At 42.2% G+C, this 22,396-nt stretch overlaps 2 protein-coding genes across 2 annotated transcripts in view; both read right to left on the reverse strand.

Moving 5' to 3' along the window:
* Positions 1 to 22,396, reverse strand: part of LOC138591637 (NLR family CARD domain-containing protein 3-like) — a 62,454-nt gene that overhangs the window by 31,101 nt on the left and 8,957 nt on the right. The gene's annotated exons all lie outside the window — the stretch shown is intronic.
* Positions 9,634 to 18,638, reverse strand: LOC138591108 (ribonuclease inhibitor-like). The gene is made up of 4 exons (XM_069661624.1): positions 18,471 to 18,638; positions 15,284 to 15,457; positions 13,799 to 13,972; positions 9,634 to 9,679 (listed from the first exon to the last, which is right to left on the reverse strand). Exons 1-4 carry the CDS (start codon positions 18,617 to 18,619, stop codon positions 9,634 to 9,636), a joined length of 543 nt encoding a protein of 180 aa, XP_069517725.1. The 5' UTR covers positions 18,620 to 18,638.

Consider the following 22,396-nt stretch of genomic DNA (forward strand, 5'->3'; position numbering starts at 1 on the left):
TGCACACCAACACAATTATGGGGCCGGTGTGTAGGAGCCATTCTTCATTTATGTTTTGTGCAGGTACCTTATTTTGACCACAAGGGTGTAGTGTAGTTCTGTGTCTGTTTAATTGGTAACCACCCAGTAACCTCCCAGCAGCAGGTGTATGAAATGAGGTGCAAATCGGTGTGAGTAGAATGGTGGTGGGGGAACACAACAGATTTTACCAACATCCAGATGAAAGCCAGCTTAGGTTCAGCTCCAGTAAAACATCGACTTTCATGGTAACGTTCAGTTTTTGTGTTGTAACTCTCATTTTTCTTTGCTGCAATAAAAGGGAACCTCACCCAAAAGAGAACAACTTCGCACAGTATTTTGTTTTACCTGGAATGGAGTTAAAAGCAATCCTCAAGCCACCATTATGTGACTAATTAAGTTTCTTTTTGGATAGTCACAACATTAATCCTAACCACACTTACACAGACTGATAAATTAGGTTAATGTGGCACTGAACTAAAGCAGTATGAGCAAGTAGTTAAACCTTGCTATTGATGCGCCAAATTTGATTCAACTGAAAAAACGTGTCAGCTGTATATCCAGATAAAGCAAGCAAAGTGGTAATGACGAATAATCTAGAAAAATACTTGCATTATTGATTGGCAGGAGGAGGTGATCAAGTGACAACTTTGGATATAAAGATGTTAATCAGTTGAATGATGCCGGTCCAGGGCATCACAGAAGTCATTCTTGAGGATTTAAATTCAATTGTACTTTTTGGATGAGCACGGAAGGTGCATAAAGTGTTAACATAGATTAGGTATTAGGGTTTTACAACGTTTTAACTAATGTTGATGATAGTAGTCAATGCAGACCGAAAGGAAGAAAAAAAATCTACTTAATTTATTCAAACAGTAGTAAATGTAATGCTTTACTGTACTTTAGACTCTGCCTACTTCCTCTGACCATTTTCCATAATGATGGACTCTCTAGAGACTTAATAAAAGACTGGTAAAACAGTAGGAAACATTGTAATCTCCACCAAAAAATGATCATTTGTGATGTGGTTTAGGAATGTGTTGCATTAATTGGCAATACCTGAATTTCTGTGAACAGCATAGGCCAGCATTCCATCATCATTTCCACTGGAGCCAATCTTCAATGATTTCTGTCAGTAGAAATAAACGGCATATTCATTTTTAAGCCTGTAATAAAATTAAATAAATTACATACGATAAATTTGAGGTACTTGAACTCAACTTAGTATACTAACTAATCACATCTTACAGTACTTTATTCAACACTATACTACAGTACAGAGGGGAATATTATAATATTGCACTTTATACTTCATTTATTTTAAAGATGTACTGAGTCAATATTTGTAAGATTCAGCATATTAATACAAAACACAATAATCATGATGATGTTTTCAAATAGAATATTTGACATATTTCAATATGTTAAGACCTCTGTTGTCTCACTTAGGTCAAAGTTTGAAGGCAGAACTTGTACCAGAGTATTTGTAAACTGTGGTTTTGCTATTTTTACTTAAGTAAAAGTTGAACCATGGATGTTTTGTTTTTGTGGTTAAATATGTGATTAAACAGAAGCGCGCTCTAACAACTATGTATCTTATGTGTAAACAGTGCATGTTTTGTACATATGTGTCTTCTCTCATATTTACCTTTTCAAGTAGTTGTAGGAAATCAATAACCTTTTTCTTATAGCTGCTAGTTGGATCTCGTTTGAGGGTTTCATAAGTGGCCGTGTCACTAAGAAGCCCTGTCATCTTAGAATGGTCGTCCTCTGTGTTAAGCATCCCTGTGTTTTTTCCTTTGTCCGCTGGAAAGATAGTGATGTTCTTGTCTCTTGGCAGAGATGCCAGCGCCCTCCTTTCCTGGATGGAAAGGTTGGAAGGGGATGCTTTAGCACTTGAGGTAAGTAAGATAATTATAAAAGATTTAATTTATGGTTTTTGTCCTATAAAACAAGCAAACAGAGTGAACTTTGTGTGAGAGAAATAAAGTAGAATAAGTATGAAATATGATTCTTTAATGCAGCAGGATTGTCCAGTGCAGTGCATTTCCATGGACAAACAGCAGAGGGCGCCTCTTGCATACGGAATAAAAAACAAGTTAATTATCTGATTTACTTTTGATCATCTGAACCTGAACCTGTCCACTCTGAGAAAGCTAAAAAAAAGTGTCTTTAAATACAAGAACACCTTCATGTTGCATCCTCACTTTCAATAAGCTTTTAATCAATGACACAGACTAACAGGAGAAGAATCAGAAATAGATTCACATATACACATGTGCAAGGTAAAAGAAGAAGGGATACATGAAGCAGTCAAGGGGCTCCATGTGAACAGATGTTGATCAAGTTTGTTCAATAGAGAGAAAGTTTCCTCTTACGAGTTTAACCTGAAAGTACTTATTTCATTGATAATGGAGTACCCGGACAGAGATACTCGACATGAGACAGGCAGAGTGACATTACATTTACTTTACGATTGATACCTCTATGTGGTGTCTCTCCCCACCACTGTTGCTTCACCACCAGCAGAGGCCACCAGAGAGCAGGGCGGAGCCGGCACCAGCTGGGCACGGTTTGTAATCAGACCTACCTACACTGCCAGCTCAGCCAAACCTGGAGGTGGCCCAGCTGAAGACAATCTGTGATTAGAGGCTGCTGGGAGAAGAGGAGAGGAGGAGCAGACAGAAGCAGAGAAGCAGGGGAACTGAAAGGACTGGAAGAAAGTAAGGAGAAGAAACCCTGAAAGTGAAATGCTGTTGACCCTTCTCTTGTGACCTCCCCATCTCTACAGAAGGACCACCACCCGACAAAGACAGGAAAGTGACTACCCCGATTAGGGAAGAACCTAAGTTTGTTTGCTCCCCTGCCCTTTTCCCTTGGATTAATAAACGCCTGTGATTTTTTTTGTTCAACAAACCCTGTGTGCCAGTCTGGTTTCTCCTCCATTGCTACATATGGTGGAGAATGCGGGCACTGTGATTTTTTCGCTGTAACTCCAGGGAAAGTAAACACAAGATGGAGGAGGCACTAGCTGCATTACTAAAGAGCCAGGCTGAGTTGCAGGGAGCACTGGCTAGGTTAGCACAGCAACCAGCACAGGCGGCAGAGAGGCCCAGAGGACCCAGAGATGTGCTAACCAAGCTCACTCCTGAAGATGACGTTGGGGCCTTCCTGGAGGTGTTTGAGAGGACAGCCACGAGGGAAGGCTGGCGAGCAGCAGATTGGGGAGCAATCCTGGCTCCCTTCCTCACCGGGGAAGCCCAGAAGACCTGCCAGGAGCTGACAGCAGCACAAGCAGCCGACTCCCCCACCTTGAAGGCCGCCATCTTGACCCGGTATGGTTTCAGTCTGCCAGCTCGGGCCCAACGCGTCCATTCCTGGTACTATGACCCCGCCCAGCTGCTGCGGCCCCAGGTAGCTGAACTGATGCGCCGCACTAGAAACTGGTTGGCCGAAGGGGACGGACCGCCGCTACTGGAACACGTGGTACTGGACCGATGCATCCGGGCGCTGCCTGTCGACGCAAAAAGGTCCGCAGCTCAGACCTCACCTAAGAATGTATGTGTCTATAAAGTACAGTTTGAGTTCCCGCCATGTAAATGGAAAAAACCCACCAAGTGTTGAACTCAGTGTTCATGACGGCCTGTTTATCATGACGACTTTCAGCCTACAGATGGATTCTGCATGTGTTTGTTTGTTGTTGCATTAACAGTCCCTCCATGATCTCGCAGGCTTTCTCTGTGATTGTTGTGGCCTCATGTGCCTGAATTCACGGCAGCTTTGTTACAAAAGTTCCAGTTCAAGTTGTGATGTTTAGAGGCTTTTTGTGTGAGAAATAAAACATCAACTGTGAGCATCTGAGCTAATCCAACATCATGAATTAACCGCTCCTCGTCCATGTCTCACCAGCGACAGGAATGACAGTAGAAACAGGGGGTCAGGGTCAAAGGTCGAGTCGTGTCACGTAGTGGAATCAGAGCCTGGAAATGAAAATGAAGACACTTCAGGATATATTAATAAAAAAAGCAAAGGAGAAAGGACAGTATTTCAAGTGATGGCAGTCGAACGAGGAGGAAGGAGGACGTGTATGTGGTTGGAATGATCGCTGTTACCCAAACAGACGGGATTTTCAAGGATCCACATGTGGTAGGAAAGTTTGTTGGAGAAAAAGTGGGGAAAGTGAGATCTGTTAGGATAACCAGAAGTGGGATGGTTATGGTTTAATGTATGTCGAAGCAGCAGAGAGATAAAGATCTGAAATATAATCATTTAAAGACCTCAGCAGTGTCACCTGCTTCCCACGTGGAGCAGAGGTCAGGAGGAGGGGGGGTACGTGTCGCGCCTCTGTCTGTGGAGGTGGATTCTGTTTTGGATATTCCAGGAGTGAACGAAGCAAGACGAATGACAAGAAGGAGAGAAGGAGGACACTACATCAGTGTGTGTGTCTTTAGAGGAGAGCTGCCTGAGAGAGTGAGGCCGTATGAGAGAGCTCCTCTCAGGTGCTCCTGCTGTCAGGAGGACGGACATGTTGCTGCTGTGTGTAGAGGAATCAGAGGATGTGGGGAAAACAGCTGCTGTGACTTTAAGTGTAAAGAAGAGAAAGATCAAGCAGCATGCCTTCACTGCGAGGGAAATCACTTCCCAGGGTCCTCACAGTGTCCACAAAGACTGAAGGAGGAGAGAGTGAAGAGGATCAGAGCTGAGAGGGGACTGTCACACGCTGAAGCTGTGAGAAGGATGGAGAGAACTGATGAAGGGATGGCTGAGCAGAAGGAAGAGGAGCGGGGAAACACTGGAGCTCATCAAAATATCTGCACGGACAAAAAATGTTTACTTGCATTCATTTTCATTGTCATGAATTGTCGGTGGATGTACAAGGGAAAGGATTAAAGCGGAGCTGGATGCAGCCGGGAGGTTCCTGGACATCGTGGACATTACTGCGGAGGAATTGGATATTACACTGAGGGAAGGATTCATGCACACACAGACAGCTGAGTCTGGTTTATAGAATGGGACATGACAGGGCATCACGTTGGGTGGACAGTGTAAATATTTGACACTGTTAAACTGACACAATCCAGTAGGTGGCGGTGACGTAATGATGATGGATGATGGAGAAGAAGAAACCAGGAAGGAGACACAGCAGCAGGTGACTCAAAGGAAAAGAGAACATCATGAATATAATGTAATTAAAGCGATGACAAAGCCGTGCACATTTTTGTGTACTATCACACGAGCTGTTCAAATCTCAAGGCTGATCTTCCTTGAGGCAGGAGTGGGTGGAGTAACTCACAGTCATGGCAGCGCAGGGAGGAGGTCAGAGGTTATATAAAGGCTGGCTGTGATCATGGTGTTTCCCTCTGTCTGTGACCGAGCTGAAACTGCACAGAGAATGAAGGATTCAGTTAAAGCTGATGGAAACTCTGAAGCTCATTGAGGCGGATGAGTTGGACAAAGGGCAGTCACCTGACAAGTTTAAGCCTGTCAGTAAATCCATTATTCTAAGTGAAATGTTTATTTTGTTGTGGTGTATTAATTTCTGTGTGTATGATTGGATCCTGAAGAAGCCAAGAGGTTCTCTGTTTACTGTAAAGGATGCATTAATAACATCAGACATTTCCTCTGCTTTGTTTGTCTTTGTTTAAATATGCACGGCGATACATCGATTTATGTTCATTCATTGTTCAGAGAAATCATCCGCACATCCATCCAATCGTCTGTACCGTCGTCCACTCAGCCTGCACTCATTCAATGGTTAAAGGGCTCTTGGATCCCTGTGTTTTAATGTGCACACCAGATACAAGCTCCACGATGCAGCTTTCATTAGAGACAAACTTAGTGACACTGGCTGAGTTTAGTGATCGTCTTTTTCAAGAGCTCTTAAACTCCTTCTGAAGCGAACACACAGACGGTCTCATGTCATTTTAAGAGACTGAGAATGAAAATAACTTCACATGTGAGAATGATGGAAGTGTGTGAGCCTGAACCCTTTTACTGTGTGGCTGTGACTCCACACAGTGATGCATGTGTATATGTCCTCTGAGTGCATGTGTGAGTTTCAGGACCAACAACTAACAGAGGATTCACACAGTGTCTTTTTCTGCTTCTTCTTTTCACTAGTATTATATTCACACTGTCCTTGCTTCTATGTGATTATACAGTTTATGATATGAATGTCATGGTTGGACTCTTTTTTTGTCTCCAGTTTGAGTTACTTTTGGGATTTGTAGTTCTTTTTCTGTTCTTTTTCGTGTAGGGGCAGTGGTGTGGTGTTTCTCTCCCTCTCTCCGCTGCAGGCTGGGGGGTGTGGTTTCCTGAGGCACCGGAGCCTCGTCTCCGCAGCCGCAGCTCGCTGGTAGCAATCAGTGGCTGCTCATTAGCCACACACTGGAACCTGCAGGCTGCCAGAGTATGCCAGCTCTCAGAGCGTGCCTCCCGTCAGCTCCTTGTGCCTCTTCCAGCTCAGCATCAAAGCTTCTACAGACTCACCTCACTCCACCTGGATCAGCTGAGAACACCACACGGACTTTGAAAGCCCCGTTTTCCTGAGCAACCGCTGTGTGAACAATGAACCCCCTGAACCTCGCACCTTTGTCTGTGTGTCGCTCCTGGGTTCAGTTCAGTGCCAATTGGTCACAATGAACTCATATAAACTATAATTAGAGAGGTTTTCTATAAAGTGTTGTCACAGTTGGTGGACTACTTTTGAGTTCAACAAAAGACACCTGAAATCTTAAAACTAGTTCGACCTCTGAAAACAACATTTTTTCTGATATAAATAAAAGATTTCAGAATAATTTTCATGATGTTGAAAATGGGGTTAAATGTAGCATCCAATGCTGCTGCGATAACCTTGAAATAAGGCAATATACCCAGTAATTCACATGAGAAAATAGCACATTGTGCTTATAATAAGTCACTGTGATTAAATGGAAGTGTACAATGGGATTGGCTGCGTGAAGAAAGAGGTGAAACTGAGGCCAACATGTGACATTAACTGCTGGATGTCCAGAAACTTCTTAAAACTGAACACAGACGAGACTGAGATACTCGTAGTTGGCCCTAAAAATCAGAGACAGATGATGGACTCACACCTGGAATCAATGTCTCTGAATTACAGTGAGCACGTCAGAAATCAATATTTTGGACCCGGACCTGAGCTTCCAGAAACACATTACAAATATTACCAGAACAGCATTTTACCACTTGAAACACGTATCAAAACTCAGATCATTCATATCCCAACCCGATGCTGACACATTAATCCATGCATTCATCTCATGTAGGTTAGATTACTGTAATGCTCTATATGCGGGGTCGTCCGAACAATCAGCAGGACGCCTCCAGCTCATCCAAAGTGATGAGTCCTCACACGTACGACAACATTTGAACACATCACTCCAGTACTCAGAACACTTCGCTGGCTCCCTGTACAATACAGAATCCCATTCAAAATCCTAATATTAGTCCACAAAGCACGTCATGGTTCAGCTCCCGTATATATTTCTGACCTGCTCACCGACTACAACCCAATCCGGCCCCTCAGGTCATCAGGTGGAGGTCTTTCAGCTCTACCTAGCATTAGATCTAGGTCTGGTGAGCGGGCCTTTAGTTACTGTGGTCCTTCTCTCTGGAACAAGCTGCCTGCTGACCTGAGGTCCATCACAACTCTACTTTAAAACCAAACTCAAAACCGATCTATTCTCCCAAGCGTGTGAATAGTTACTTTGTGTGTGTGTACATGTGATCACCTGTGCAGTGTTGTGTGTGTGTGTGTGTGTGTGTGTGTGTGTGTGTGTGTGTGTTTGGTTGCTATGTGGTGTGTCTAATGTACATTTGATGACCGTTTAACTGCTTTGATGTTTATGTTGTTCATGGTTGTATTTTTGCATTCCTGTTTTACCCCCAGTGTAAAGCACGTTGAGCTTACCTGTAATGGAATGTGCTTTATAAATAAAATTGCTATTGCTATATAAATGACTATATATGTAAAGTATGTATGTATATATCTTTGTACAGTCTGTGCCCGCGAGCCGCTCATCACAGTTTATAATAACGCAGCGCGGGGAGGAGACAGAGGTTTCATAACGTGGATCTGTGTGTTCATCACGCAGAACTTTCTGTCTGTTTCTTCACTGTTAACAGAGACTCCAGTCTGCTGTGTGCTTCATATATTTCACTGATAAACACAGAGCTGCAGAGGAGCATCAGGCTTCATGAGCAAACACAGTTTTATATCACGTCATCACTTCAGTCCGTACTCACCCGCTCCCTCCCTCCCTCTGTGCTCGTGCTCAGCAGCCCCCCCCTCTCTGTGCTGTGAGTCTGCATCATGTTTTTTCTTATTATTTGATGTTTTTTAAAGTCTAATGAAGGTGAACGAGGCTCCGTGTTTATTTGCATACAGAGCGGGAAAGTGAGATCCCATCACAAGTGGTCACTGAAGACGAGAGGCTCGTTCACGCCAGGTGTGAACAGCTGTGCTTAGAGCTGACCACTTGTGATCGGATCACACAAACCACATGCTGATACCAAATGTGAACAGGGCCTAAGAATCAGCTGGAATAATAACAACACTGTCTTTAATATTGTTTGTTCAGCACAGAGGAAAGAAACATTCAGCTCACATGTTGATGCAGGCGGGGGCTCTGACATTTTAGAGGCTCGCTGATCTTATTGGAGCCCTTCTCATTTATTTCAACGTGCGGCATTAAGAGAAAGTGATGTGAAGTTTATCTCCATTCTAACACCTTCATCAGGGTTGTGGTGTCAGCTCACTGGTTTCTGCTCATAATGCCGTCTGTTACAGAATATAACGGTTTATTCATATGAAACAAGAATGTGAACATACAGAAGAGAAACGTACACTGAGTCATAATGTCACTCTCATGCATAATGTGATCAGTCTGTTCGATAGAGTATAATGTTCTCCATCATTCAACAGTGTGCAGGTATGACACAGAGAAAAACAGATAACCAAAGGCTGCACACCAGATCACAGTCATGTCACCTGTGTGCACTTTAAATGAGTGATGAATGTGTCCTAAAAAGAACTAACCTGCAGAGTCACTTTGGTTCAGAAATTAAGACTACATAAAGTCCAGGTCCAGGTGGAGGGTGGAGGAGGTGGTGGAGGGTGGAGCAGCAGGAGTGGAGGAGTCTCAGTGTGTCTGCAGAGACTGTGTAGAAGGACAGAGCAGCAGCAGAGCAGTCCACATACTGTGATGATACTCTGTCACAGCCAGAGGAACACACGGGGATGATGGTGGACTTTGTGTCTGACAGTGGAGCTGATCTCAGAGCAGTTTAGACTACAGCACCGAGAGTCGTCTCCACTGGGTGTGAGTCCTCTGTCAGTCACTGCTGGATGAAGCTCTCCTCTCCACTCTACCTCCCAGTAACATGGCCCAGTCAGAGCCTCCACACACACGAGCTGATGCTGCTGCTTCACCCTCTGGATCATCAGGACACAGCTGATCCTCTGACAACACGACCATCGACCTGATCGCTCACACTCTGACAGAGATCAATACGGCCTCCAGCTGATGAGAGAAGAAGACAGACAACAGAAGTCATACATCAGTGTTTACAGAGAGTCCCTTCATCAGCTGTCAGTCAGCGATGCAGCACATCCAGTTTAAAGACCAGCAGAGACTTCAGTCTGTTCACACCACAAGTCTTAACAGGACTTAAGTACACAGTGGAACTTCACTGCTCAGAGACCCTGAACGCATCATGACTGCAGCAACACAGACATATTCACTGCTCACTGTAAAGATGGATTCACTTCTCTCAGGATTCAAATCAGTTTCTCTGTGACAGTTTTTCTGGATAACGCCCGACGACGTGTCCGTTATCAGGAATCTGTGGACTCATGGAGGCCAGAGCCGCTAACACCTGAGGGTTTGACTAATACCTGGAACAGTCATTACAACCTAATAAGGTTCTTATGCAATAAAAACGGAAACAGAACAGGTCTCAGATTTGACCTGGAAACAGGAGATATTTTCTCTGTGAGCGAGAAAGCTAACGGTATGCTAGCAAGACTTAAAGTCAACAACATGATTAACAGTTGACATAAAGTAAATATCATTTGACATTAACAACAAGACTATGTAGCTAACCAGCCGAGTCATTGTCCCGAAATCAACATCAGGATTTGTACGAACAACTTTGTTTGATCATGAAGCCTGATGCCTCCACAGCTCTGTGTTTGTGAAATATATGAACTACACAGAATATGGACATATGACAGCATGACAGACAAGTTTATACTTTAAACGTGCGCTGAAATACGGACAGATCGCCACGTTATTGATTCAGGTACAGAGCAGCAAAACACACACATCTGTGTCATATCTGCTCCTCTCCTAACGTCCGTCTCCTCCCCGAGCGCTCATGATAACTCTGATAAACTACGCATGGATCACCTCCTGCTCATCTCATTCACAGCTTGTGGAGACGTATTTTATTCTTTAGAAAGGTTGTGCGCGGAAATACGGGAGCGATCGCGACCCTGTTGAGTCAGAGGCAGAGCCTGAGAACCACACACAGATCTGTGTCCTCGCTGCGCTGCAGGATTACAAACTGCTCACTGCTGGATCACATTGTTATAAATTCCACTAAACAGCTTGTAGATCACACTCTGGGTCATCTGTCTCTGTCCCGCGCCGTCTCTCCCTCTATTATAGTAAAGCAGTATTATATGTCATGTTTCTGTCATTATTATTATAATCGGAAGATCAATCAGTCCGGGGCCGTGCGAGGCTCAACCCCTGCACACGGGCACACTTTCCACATGTGTGCAGACTCTCTCACAAGCGGTAGCCACTAATTCACCTCACAAAGTTAATAGTAGTTAACTTCTTTTATTCAATAGTAATATTTATTTATTTCTCAAAGGGTCATATGTGCAATAAAAATCTGTCAATGTGCAATAATCTCTCACCACAGTGCAATAACCTACCCACTGTTTACTTGTACATTTTCTAAGAGTGTATATTTTATATATTTTGTTATCTAATTTTGTACTTTTTTATATATATATATATATATATATATCGATAGATATATATATTTTGATCTTTATTTTTTACCCTCTGTGTGCTGATTCTTTCCTATTGTATTGTACTGTATAAGCTGCTGGAGACTGAATTTCCCAGAGGGAGTCATCCCAAAGGGATCAATAAAGTTGAGTCTAAGTCTAAGACGGTCTGGAGCCGTTACACGTGACGGGGATTATTATATGGACGAGCTGCTGGTGCGCGCTCGTCTGAAGAACTGAAGCTGCGTTACAGGGAGTGAAACTAGTGAACACCTGTCGAGTCTGGAGTTTACAATACGCTGTAAAAAGAGCTGCCCCCTCCTCTCCCTGCTCATCAACGATCTGTGCATGGAGCTGAGATCCGTCAGTGTGGAGCTCAGTTAATGCCTGAGAGCGCAGCACGGCGCAGCAGAGAGCGGAGGTGCAGACAGCTTCTCTTCACAATCAGACACAAAACAAGAGCAAACTGCACGGAGCTGCCAAACTTCATGGGCGTGTTTGTGCTTGAATATCATCAGAGCAATTTGCTTTGTGAATGGAACCTTGAGACGCAGCAGATAGCGGGTGCAAATGATGCGCAGTTTATGGAGCTATCAGCCCCGTAATTCATTCTTAGTGAATTCCCTCCTCAGTGCTGTAAATCAAAGTTTCTCTCTTTTCTTCAGCTGCATCCCAGTCAGCAAAGTTCTCAGATCCTCCCAATAAGGTCAAAGAGCTGTTGAAGTCCCTCATTGTTGTGGTTAGATGTTAGCTCGTTACCAAGCTGCATTAACTGTAAACACAGGCTTTGACTTTGTACCCGTTGCCATGGTCAGTCCTTGTAGAAACAGGCTGATGCTACGTAGCCAGCGTATACGTATCCAGAACTACTTAAAGGTGTCCATTGTAAGGAAGTAACTGACACCCTGCAGCCAATCAGAGAAGAGTATTCACCCAGAACATGGTGTAACTACTTCAGTAGAAGTGCTTAAAATGAGAAATATCACATAAAGTGTGTAAAAATGGTGTCTGTCACAGAAATGTTTGGACAAGCTGCCGTCACATGGACAGATATATAAACTATATATGATGTTAAAAGTCCTTCATGTTCATGCAAAGACTGAAGAGCAGAAACATCAGCTGTGATTTCTGGACTTCAGCAGAGGCTCTGTTCTGTACACAGACCATGGTTACTAAATGTAACTGTGGTTCTGTGTAATAACAGACAGTGATTTACAGGCTTCAGGCAGACTGATCTCAGAGCTGTGACAAAGATGAACTGATCAATAGTTTAGTGCTGAAATGAGAGAACGAACACTTTGAGATCAGATTTGATGAACGACAGTTTGATGAACGACGACCACTGTCTCTAAACATCTTGTGATGCTGTCAGCTGTGATCCAGCTTCATGTCCTGTACACATGACCACAACAACAGGGGTCCGTTTCAGAAAGAGAGGTAACTTTAACTCGGAGTTGGTTCCTATGGTAACCGTGTCTGTGGACCTAACCTGGTGGGGAGCAGGTTTTCTTCAGGAAGCTCAGAGTTTCGCTCTGTCTCCTCCCTCTAGAATATAAAACCCTCATTACTTCCTCATTCATTCAGCCCGTCTCTCGCGTGTGTTTGAGCGGTTACAAATAAAAAAAACGTAGCGTCTCTGTGCTGCTCTGACCCCTTTGCAAACGTCTTTTATAATTATGATAAAAAAATCAAAAGACAAATCTGTGTCAAAGTCATCATTTTGAGATTTTCCACCACCACTGCCGAGAGCGCTCAGATGAACTCAAACTCAAAAGACGCCGTAAGTTATTGGAAATGTTTTAAACTAACACATTCAGTTTAATCACCATAAGTTATAATGTATGTGAAGTCAGCATCATGTTAGGGATAAAGCTAATGCACATTAAAACAGCCACTGAATGATATTTCATGAGTTTAATATTTCAAATATGACTGAAGTGAGGTTCAGCCATGAGCCTGTTCTGCCTGAGCCGCACCTTTGAATGATGTTCTGGTGTTTTATTTTTAACTGCTTCCATGTACGTTTTTCTCCCGCTGCATTGCTCCTAAATTAAGATACATTTTAGCTTCCGGTCGTGATTAAGTATTAAATAAATAGACCAGTTCAAACGTACGCGTTCACTCGAGCAGCAGTTTCTTCCCACGCCGCTTCTCTCTCTTTTGCAGCTGCAGCCGTGTTACTTTATGTTTCTAAAAACATGCTCGTATTCGCTGAACGTCCGCGTGATGATTTCGAGCTCCACTGGTGTGACGTAGGAGTACCTCTTTTTGTGTACCGTTGCCATGGTGAATCGTGGTATCGGGGCTCCATGAATGCTGACTATTATAGTCAGCGTGCACGCACTTAACTCCGGCTGAACCTACTCAGAGTTGATTGAACTAACTCTGATCAGCTGTTCTGGAACCAAAGAGCCAGCGAATTTTAACTGAGAGTAAGTCAAACCACAGTCCGGGGTTAGACTGAGGGTTTGTTGAACCTGCTTTCTGAAACGGACCCCAGTTGTCTTAACATCAAATCCAACATGTGATCACAACACGCTTTGTGCTGATCTGATTGGCTGTCTGTTCTCTCTCTGTGTTTCTGTCCAATCCTGAAGCCTGTCTCTGTTCTCCTCTCACAGCTTCACTGAGGAAAGCAGCCACTGGGAGGGTTGGAGGTTTAGCAGACAATACTGGATCTTTGCTGTGATAATAACTGTGTTTAGTACAATACTGCTGAAACCAACATGGACTGACCTCAGAGTCTCCAGTCTGCAGTGTGGACTCTTCACCAGATCAGACAGCAGCTTCACATCTGAATCCTGCAGCTTGTTCTCGCTCAGATCCAGCTCTCTCAGATGGGAGGGGTTGGACTTCAGAGCTGAGGCCAGAGAAGCACAGCTCCTCTCTGACAAACTGCAGCTCCTCAATCTGAATAAAGAATAAATGATGTGACTTTAGAATACAATGTTCCTGCATGAAATCCTTGAATGTTTAATAATGTGTTCAGAGCTGAAGAAGGTGAAGAAGGTCAAAGTTCAGAAAATGGAAACTCCAAACACCTGAACACAACAGGATGCAGGTTCAAATGTGTGAAATACACAAAGTGAAAAAGAGCTCTCATTAATATTAATGACAACATGCTGCTACTTCAATAAAGACGCAGTGACTTCACCTCTTCAACTCTGCAAGTGTGACAAATATAACACACTCTCAGTCTGATACAAGTTAAAGTTTAGTGCTGCTTGGTCTGTTATGATGTTCAAATCTGTGATCAGGTTCAAAAGATCAAACATTTATGAGGACTGATTCAAATAAGAGAAGCTTTAAAATACTGTAACACACTTAAAATAGATCAACATGAGGAAAGACTTTAATTTTACATCATTAAAATCATTTTGTATTTTTGCATTTGAACTGCATTAGAGTCGATCTGTGATCTGCAAAAAGGTCTTTTCATTTGAAAGTGTGAGATGGTTTGCTTCTGTGTCCACCCTCGTACCGGGAAATCACAGCACTTTCCTCATTTCACTCCAGATGTCTCTGAGGAAACATCACCCAATCACTGTGGGATTATTTCTCCTCATTGTTCAGGGCGGAACACAAGAAGCACCAGTGGCTCCATCTATACAAACTCATGCTGTGCAGCCAAACACAATAAACAAGAAATACAATCAAAAGCAGCAGAAAACAACTGAAGAGTCCACTCAAAATACTAAAGTTTCCAAGATGCCAAATATGTCCCAATGAATTTTGGGGAATGTGAACAAAGACATGGACAGTATTTCTTTTAGAAATAGTGGAGCCAGAAACTCAAAGCATCTTCACTTTAAACTTTTCAGTCGTTACAACAAACAAATATTTGCATCTAAATGTTGGAAAAGAAAATACTGAATATATTTGTTATTTTCTGCTGCTACAAACTGAAATCATTAATAAATGTATCTATTACTGATTGATTTCAAAACATGATGTGGAATAAAAGATGAAATCAGGTGTTTCAGAGGTTCACAGTGAATTATACAGTGTAGGATTTTTCTTCTTCTATCAAGCTTTTAAATGTGGAACTCAACATTGCTCTGCTACAGTCAATGGACTAAAGCAGTGAAGAAGAAAATAGACTTTAGCATTAAGATACTCAGTGTGGATCAGTATAATATCAGCCTTATGTCTGCACTTTAGTGTCAACACAACTTTCACATCATATTAATCTCAGCACAGAAGTAAAACATGGTTTCTGACCTCAGAGTCTCCAGTCTACAGTGTGGACTCTCCAGAAAACCACACAGCAGCTTCACTCCTGAATCCTGCAGCTTGTTGTGGCTCAGCTGCAGCTCTCTCAGATGGGAGGGGTTGGACTTCAGAGCTGAGGCCAGAGAAGCACAGCTCATCTCTGACAAACTGCAGCCCCTCAATCTGAATAAATGACGAAGATAAAAATGCAGATTTTCCTTCAAATGAGTGGAGTGACTTTTCCAGTGTGTTATGTGGATCATCATAACGTCAGCCTTCTGCAGTCATCATCCAAATGTCAACAGAACATTCAAACACCTTTTCATGTCAGCACAGGTTCATAACATGCTGCTGATCTCAGTCACGTCTGTAATTAGAGAATCATGAACACATCACACATGTTGGACTAAACACTGTTCATTCATTCATTTATTAAATGACCTTCTTCTTACTGTATTTGGGGCTTAGTAGGTCTATGGAATAAAAAGGACATGTCCACATTTGTTGAAGTCTTAAAATAACAGCCACATGCTTTCTGCACATTAAAGACTCATTAGTGGCAGTAATGATTCCTACTGTCCCCAGTGAGTGTGAAGTGGTCCCTTCCTAACAAAACTACACAGCAGGAGAAACTCCATAAGTTCATGTGAAACTAATATGAAGCTTCAGCAGTCTGAGTCAGCCAAATCAAGTGTGTGTCCACCAACGTTTCAAACTATTCACAACCAAATTCACTCTTTGAGTCACTATTCCTCCACTGCAGCTCAACAAGCAGACAGTCAAACACTAAACACTTGATATGTGTCGCTCAGTCTGCTGAAGCCTCTTATTAGTTTAAGCTCAACTGTAAAAGTCATTTTTGTAAAGTGACACACTGTGAATGTTTGTCCTCCATCTCGTAACACTGGAGTCAGGTTAGAAGAGGACTTCTTCACAGACAGTATGGACAGAAGGAATGATGACAGACATTAAATCACTCCAGAAATATATGTGCATGTGGGAATGGGAGTGTTGTATTGAGACTGACTTGAATCAATATGAACCTCTGCATTAAGACAAACATGTTTCTGGTGCACACTATTGATTTGTTTGAGCTGAAATCTAAAGGTCTGTTTCTTCAGAGAATTCCTCAATGCTGACATGAAAACAAAGCAACACTTTGATCTGTTAGAAAGAATAACAGGAAATAATATAGAACCTTAGATAACTCCAACTTAATGCTGTCACTCAGAATCATCACTTCATGTGGCTTTAAGCAGCTGTAACACTTGTTTATCTGAAGGATGCTGAACCTTTTGACCTGTTCAAATGACTTTGATGTGTCATTTCATCTTTATCCAGCTTCTAAAGTTTGACTGAACTTTGATCAATAAAATCTATTTACAGTCTGTTCATGTTGTCAATCACAAACACTATGACTGATAGTTTTGTCCTCATTACATCAGAGTCCTTTTTTAACCCTTCAAACAGACCTTGAATCCTGCTCTGTTGTGTTGTTGTGGCTGCTGTTAGGCTGCTGCTGCTATATTTGACCTTCGCCTGACCTTCCTAATTAAATATTGATTCAGCTAAAAGAATTAAGTGATAGGTTCAAATATACGATCAATTAAAAGTCAATAAATATCAATTCAAGTCAAAGAAATTAAGTTTAAAATATCACAGTTAAAGTTACAGTGCAGATATAAATAATATATATCAAAAATAGTGATTCAAATAAATGTATTAAAATAATGTAACAAAAGGCAGCTGTGAACAGGTGAGTCTTCAGCCTTGGTTTAAAAGAAGTGAGTGTTTCAGCAGACCTGCATGTTTCTGGGAGTTTGTTCCAGATATACGGAGCATAAAAACTGAACGCTGCTTCTCCATGTTTGGTTCTGACTCTGGGGACAGAAAGCAGACCTGTCCCGGACGACCTGACTGGTCTGGATGGTTCGTACTGTGTCAGTAGATCACAAATGTATTTTGGCCCCACACCAATCAGCGCTTTGTAAACAGTAGTATTCTGACATCTATTCTCTGGCAGACAGGGAGCCAGTGTAAAGAGCTCACAACTGGAGGGATGTGATCTACTGTCTTGGTCTTAGTGAGGACTCTAGCAGCAGCGTTCTGAATCAGCTGCAGCTGACATTACCAGAGAAAATGTCACTAATATCTGCAAAATATGAAGACTGGAAAAAGACAAACTAATGCATGATCAGAATTCTTTTTGAATAGAGATTGGAAGAGTCTACACTATATGTGTAGAAAGAATGATGAAGATCTGATATTGATAACCTATTGGTTTTAGGTTGTTCTGTGAAACATCCAGAAACCTGCTACCCCTTGTGACTGATCATTAAAAATAGTGCTTCAAGAAAAACTGCCACTGTGGCCTCATACTTTGACCCATTTCAAACATTTCAGGGTCTTTTCATTTGAAAGTGTGAGATGGTTTGCTTCTGTGTCCACCCTCGTACCGGGAAATCACAGCACTTTCCTCATTTCACTCCAGATGTCTCTGAGGAAACATCACCCAATCACTGTGGGATTATTTCTCCTCATTGTTCAGGGCGGAACACAAGAAGCACCAGTGGCTCCATCTATACAAACTCATGCTGTGCAGCCAAACACAATAAACAAGAAATACAATCAAAAGCAGCAGAAAACAACTGAAGAGTCCACTCAAAATACTAAAGTTTCCAAGATGCCAAATATGTCCCAATGAATTTTGGGGAATGTGAACAAAGACATGGACAGTATTTCTTTTAGAAATAGTGGAGCCAGAAACTCAAAGCATCTTCACTTTAAACTTTTCAGTCGTTACAACAAACAAATATTTGCATCTAAATGTTGGAAAAGAAAATACTGAATATATTTGTTATTTTCTGCTGCTACAAACTGAAATCATTAATAAATGTATCTATTACTGATTGATTTCAAAACATGATGTGGAATAAAAGATGAAATCAGGTGTTTCAGAGGTTCACAGTGAATTATACAGTGTAGGATTTTTCTTCTTCTATCAAGCTTTTAAATGTGGAACTCAACATTGCTCTGCTACAGTCAATGGACTAAAGCAGTGAAGAAGAAAATAGACTTTAGCATTAAGATACTCAGTGTGGATCAGTATAATATCAGCCTTATGTCTGCACTTTAGTGTCAACACAACTTTCACATCATATTAATCTCAGCACAGAAGTAAAACATGGTTTCTGACCTCAGAGTCTCCAGTCTACAGTGTGGACTCTCCAGAAAACCACACAGCAGCTTCACTCCTGAATCCTGCAGCTCGTTGTAGCTCAGCTGCAGCTCTCTCAGATGGGAGGGGTTGGACTTCAGAGCTGAGGCCAGAGAAGCACAGCTCATCTCTGACAACCAGCAGCTCCACAATCTGAATAAATGATGAAGATAAAAATGCAGATTTTCCTTCAAATGAGTGGAGTGACTTTTCCAGTGTGTTATGTGGATCATCATAACGTCAGCCTTCTGCAGTCATCATCCAAATGTCAACAGAACATTCAAACACCTTTTCATGTCAGCACAGGTTCATAACATGCTGCTGATCTCAGTCACGTCTGTAATTAGAGAATCATGAACACATCACACATGTTGGACTAAACACTGTTCATTCATTCACTTATTAAATGACCTTCTTCTTACTGTATTTGGGGCTTAGTAGGTCTATGGAATAAAAAGGACATGTCCACATTTGTTGAAGTCTTAAAATAACAGCCACATGCTTTCTGCACATTAAAGACTCATTAGTGGCAGTAATGATTCCTACTGTCCCCAGTGAGTGTGAAGTGGTCCCTTCCTAACAAAACTACACAGCAGGAGAAACTCCATAAGTTCATGTGAAACTAATATGAAGCTTCAGCAGTCTGAGTCAGCCAAATCAAGTGTGTGTCCACCAACGTTTCAAACTATTCACAACCAAATTCACTCTTTGAGTCACTATTCCTCCACTGCAGCTCAACAAGCAGACAGTCAAACACTAAACACTTGATATGTGTCGCTCAGTCTGCTGAAGCCTCTTATTAGTTTAAGCTCAACTGTAAAAGTCATTTTTGTAAAGTGACACACTGTGAATGTTTGTCCTCCATCTCGTAACACTGGAGTCAGGTTAGAAGAGGACTTCTTCACAGACAGTATGGACAGAAGGAATGATGACAGACATTAAATCACTCCAGAAATATATGTGCATGTGGGAATGGGAGTGTTGTATTGAGACTGACTTGAATCAATATGAACCTCTGCATTAAGACAAACATGTTTCTGGTGCACACTATTGATTTGTTTGAGCTGAAATCTAAAGGTCTGTTTCTTCAGAGAATTCCTCAATGCTGACATGAAAACAAAGCAACACTTTGATCTGTTAGAAAGAATAACAGGAAATAATATAGAACCTTAGATAACTCCAACTTAATGCTGTCACTCAGAATCATCACTTCATGTGGCTTTAAGCAGCTGTAACACTTGTTTATCTGAAGGATGCTGAACCTTTTGACCTGTTCAAATGACTTTGATGTGTCATTTCATCTTTATCCAGCTTCTAAAGTTTGACTGAACTTTGATCAATAAAATCTATTTACAGTCTGTTCATGTTGTCAATCACAAACACTATGACTGATAGTTTTGTCCTCATTACATCAGAGTCCTTTTTTAACCCTTCAAACAGACCTTGAATCCTGCTCTGTTGTGTTGTTGTGGCTGCTGTTAGGCTGCTGTTTATTACTCTTAGCTCTGCTCTGATGCACACCACACCACAGCAGCTGTGTGGGCTGTCAGCTTCTGATACCATGAAGATCATCACAGTTCCTACCTTCAGCTTTACTGAGCTCTGCATTCATGTCTCTCTTTTCTTTATCGACCCCGTCTCTCTGTCTGTTCACACAGAAGCTCAAACTCTCTGCAGCCTGTTTTCATCTGCCATCATCAGATCTACGACATCGTTCACGTCCCTCACACACACTACAGCCTCGTCAGTACTGACATCATCTTCACTGTGTGATCGACACCAATGTGAGTCGAGTGGAAACTTTCAAACGTTGAATTTCTCTTTTCTTTTCTTTACTTGTCGTTCAGCCGTTTGGAAAGACAGAACATTTTTGAAAACAATTCTTCAGATCTGTGATCAGGTCGATCCTGAAGATTAATGAACCAAAACTTTGAAACCTCAGTCGAGGACATGAATTGAACACCAACAACTACATGCTACAGTCAGTAAACTTACTCTAGAGTCTCCAGTCTACAGTTTGGACTCTGCAGTCCAGCAGACAGCTTCACTCCTGAATCCTGCAGATAGTTGCTGCTCAGGTCCAGCTCTCTCAGATGGGAGGGGTTGGACTTCAGAGCTGAGGCCACAACTTCACAGTGAGTCTCTGACAGTCCACAGGCAGCAAGTCTTTTATGACACATAAATGACATGATATGTTATAATGAAAGAGACACTTTGTGTTGACTTCATGACAGTTTGACACATCAGACTAAATAATCTAAACGTGCTGTTCACCTCAGGGTTCAGCTCATCTGATCTGTGTTTGACATGAAACAATCCTCCTCCTCACTCCCTCTCGTACCTGCACACTTTGAACCTTTGATTTGCTTTAATATGCAGATAAAGGAGGAGAAAATGTCTGTCTCCAAAAAGTTAGCATGAGGCCGTCTTGATTAGAAACCATTTTTAAAACTTAGTTCAGATTTACAGTCGAGAAAGACGATCTGTCTTTGCTGGCTACCTGCTGCTTTCAGGTTCACCTGCGTGCGTGGGAAAATTCAGTGACTGCTGTCAAGTGTCAAGAAACGAACGGAAACTATTAACAGTATTAGACGTCAACATATTTAAATAATATTATAATCAAACATTTTGATGTGTGTGACAGCTGAGTGCATGAAGTTTTGTCGTCTACATTCTGTTGTGAGCATCTGAAGAACTTATTCAGCAAACAAACACAGTTAACAAACCGGTAAGGTTTCATTATTGTGAACATGATGTCCTCAGAAAGATGTTCTCAGTGTATCAGTATTAAGAGAAATAACATTGGTGTGTATACGATCTCTTAGAAAGTGTGAATTTGACCAGAATGTTCTGAGATATTCATCACACCTTAAATATTGGTGGAAGCTGTGCATTTCCTGCTCCTACTCTTCTCTACAGCAACAAGAGAGAGAAACACCTGTCAGCTTCTTTCTGTGAGTAACAGAATATAAGGAAACACTTCAAACACAGCCGTGTAACACAACCTCCCTCTCTACAATGTGGAATTCATGAGCAACTAAATGCACCACAGCTCAGTTCAACACACTCAGGGGTGTTACTGTGACAGTCTTTGTCGTATGAGCAGCAGTTTACAGAAGCTAATGTTAGCTAATGTTAGCAAACTGTACAGAGATGTTGTTGTGTAACTGACATCACTGAATCAGTTTGCAGGTCTGATGACGATTCTCTGCTCGTGCTACCAAATCACTGTGTTACAGCACTCAACATGATCCCATAGTTTGCACCTGTGGCCACAGCGGCTGTGTTGTGGCCAAAAAGCTCCCAAAACCCTCTTGTCAGCAACTTCATTTGATCTCCAATAGATCGTGAAACTTGCTAGAAAAACTCTTCAAAATAGGTCAAAAAAACTTTCAAAAAGAATCTGAGATATAGCAAAATGTGATGCAGCAAAAGTTTTATTGAGCACAGATAAACTGATACATCAATAAATCAATGAGTGTCATCCAGATGAGACTGCAAACATGTTCGCCGCTCGGTCTTATACACTCTGAAGCCCCTCCCTCGCTGGGCTTGGACACACTTCTTCTCATCGTCAGTCCTCTGCCTAATGAGTTCAAGTATGTTGCTAAAGACAGACTTGTGTCACCTCCTGCTGGCACTCAGCTCCCAAACTTTGGCTCTCTGCCCTCAGGCGGTTTCCTTTCACTTTTGTTGGACACAGTTACAACTTTTCAGCAGGACAATTCCATACAAACGCTAATTAGGCGCGTTCTCACGCTGTACATCAGATAAGGGGGGGCTCCTTAGCGGGGGACACCTGGTTTCTTATCTCTAGATCAGATAAGACAGCTGGCTTCCCACCCCTTTATCAGCACCTGGCTTTATAATGAGCCCAGCGAGTCGCTCAGCTCAAGATTCTACTT

Source organism: Semicossyphus pulcher, unplaced genomic scaffold (assembly GCF_022749685.1).
Source record: "Semicossyphus pulcher isolate SPU_LCO1_2020_fin unplaced genomic scaffold, fSemPul1.0.p SCAF_14, whole genome shotgun sequence".
NCBI lineage: Eukaryota > Metazoa > Chordata > Actinopteri > Labriformes > Labridae > Semicossyphus > Semicossyphus pulcher.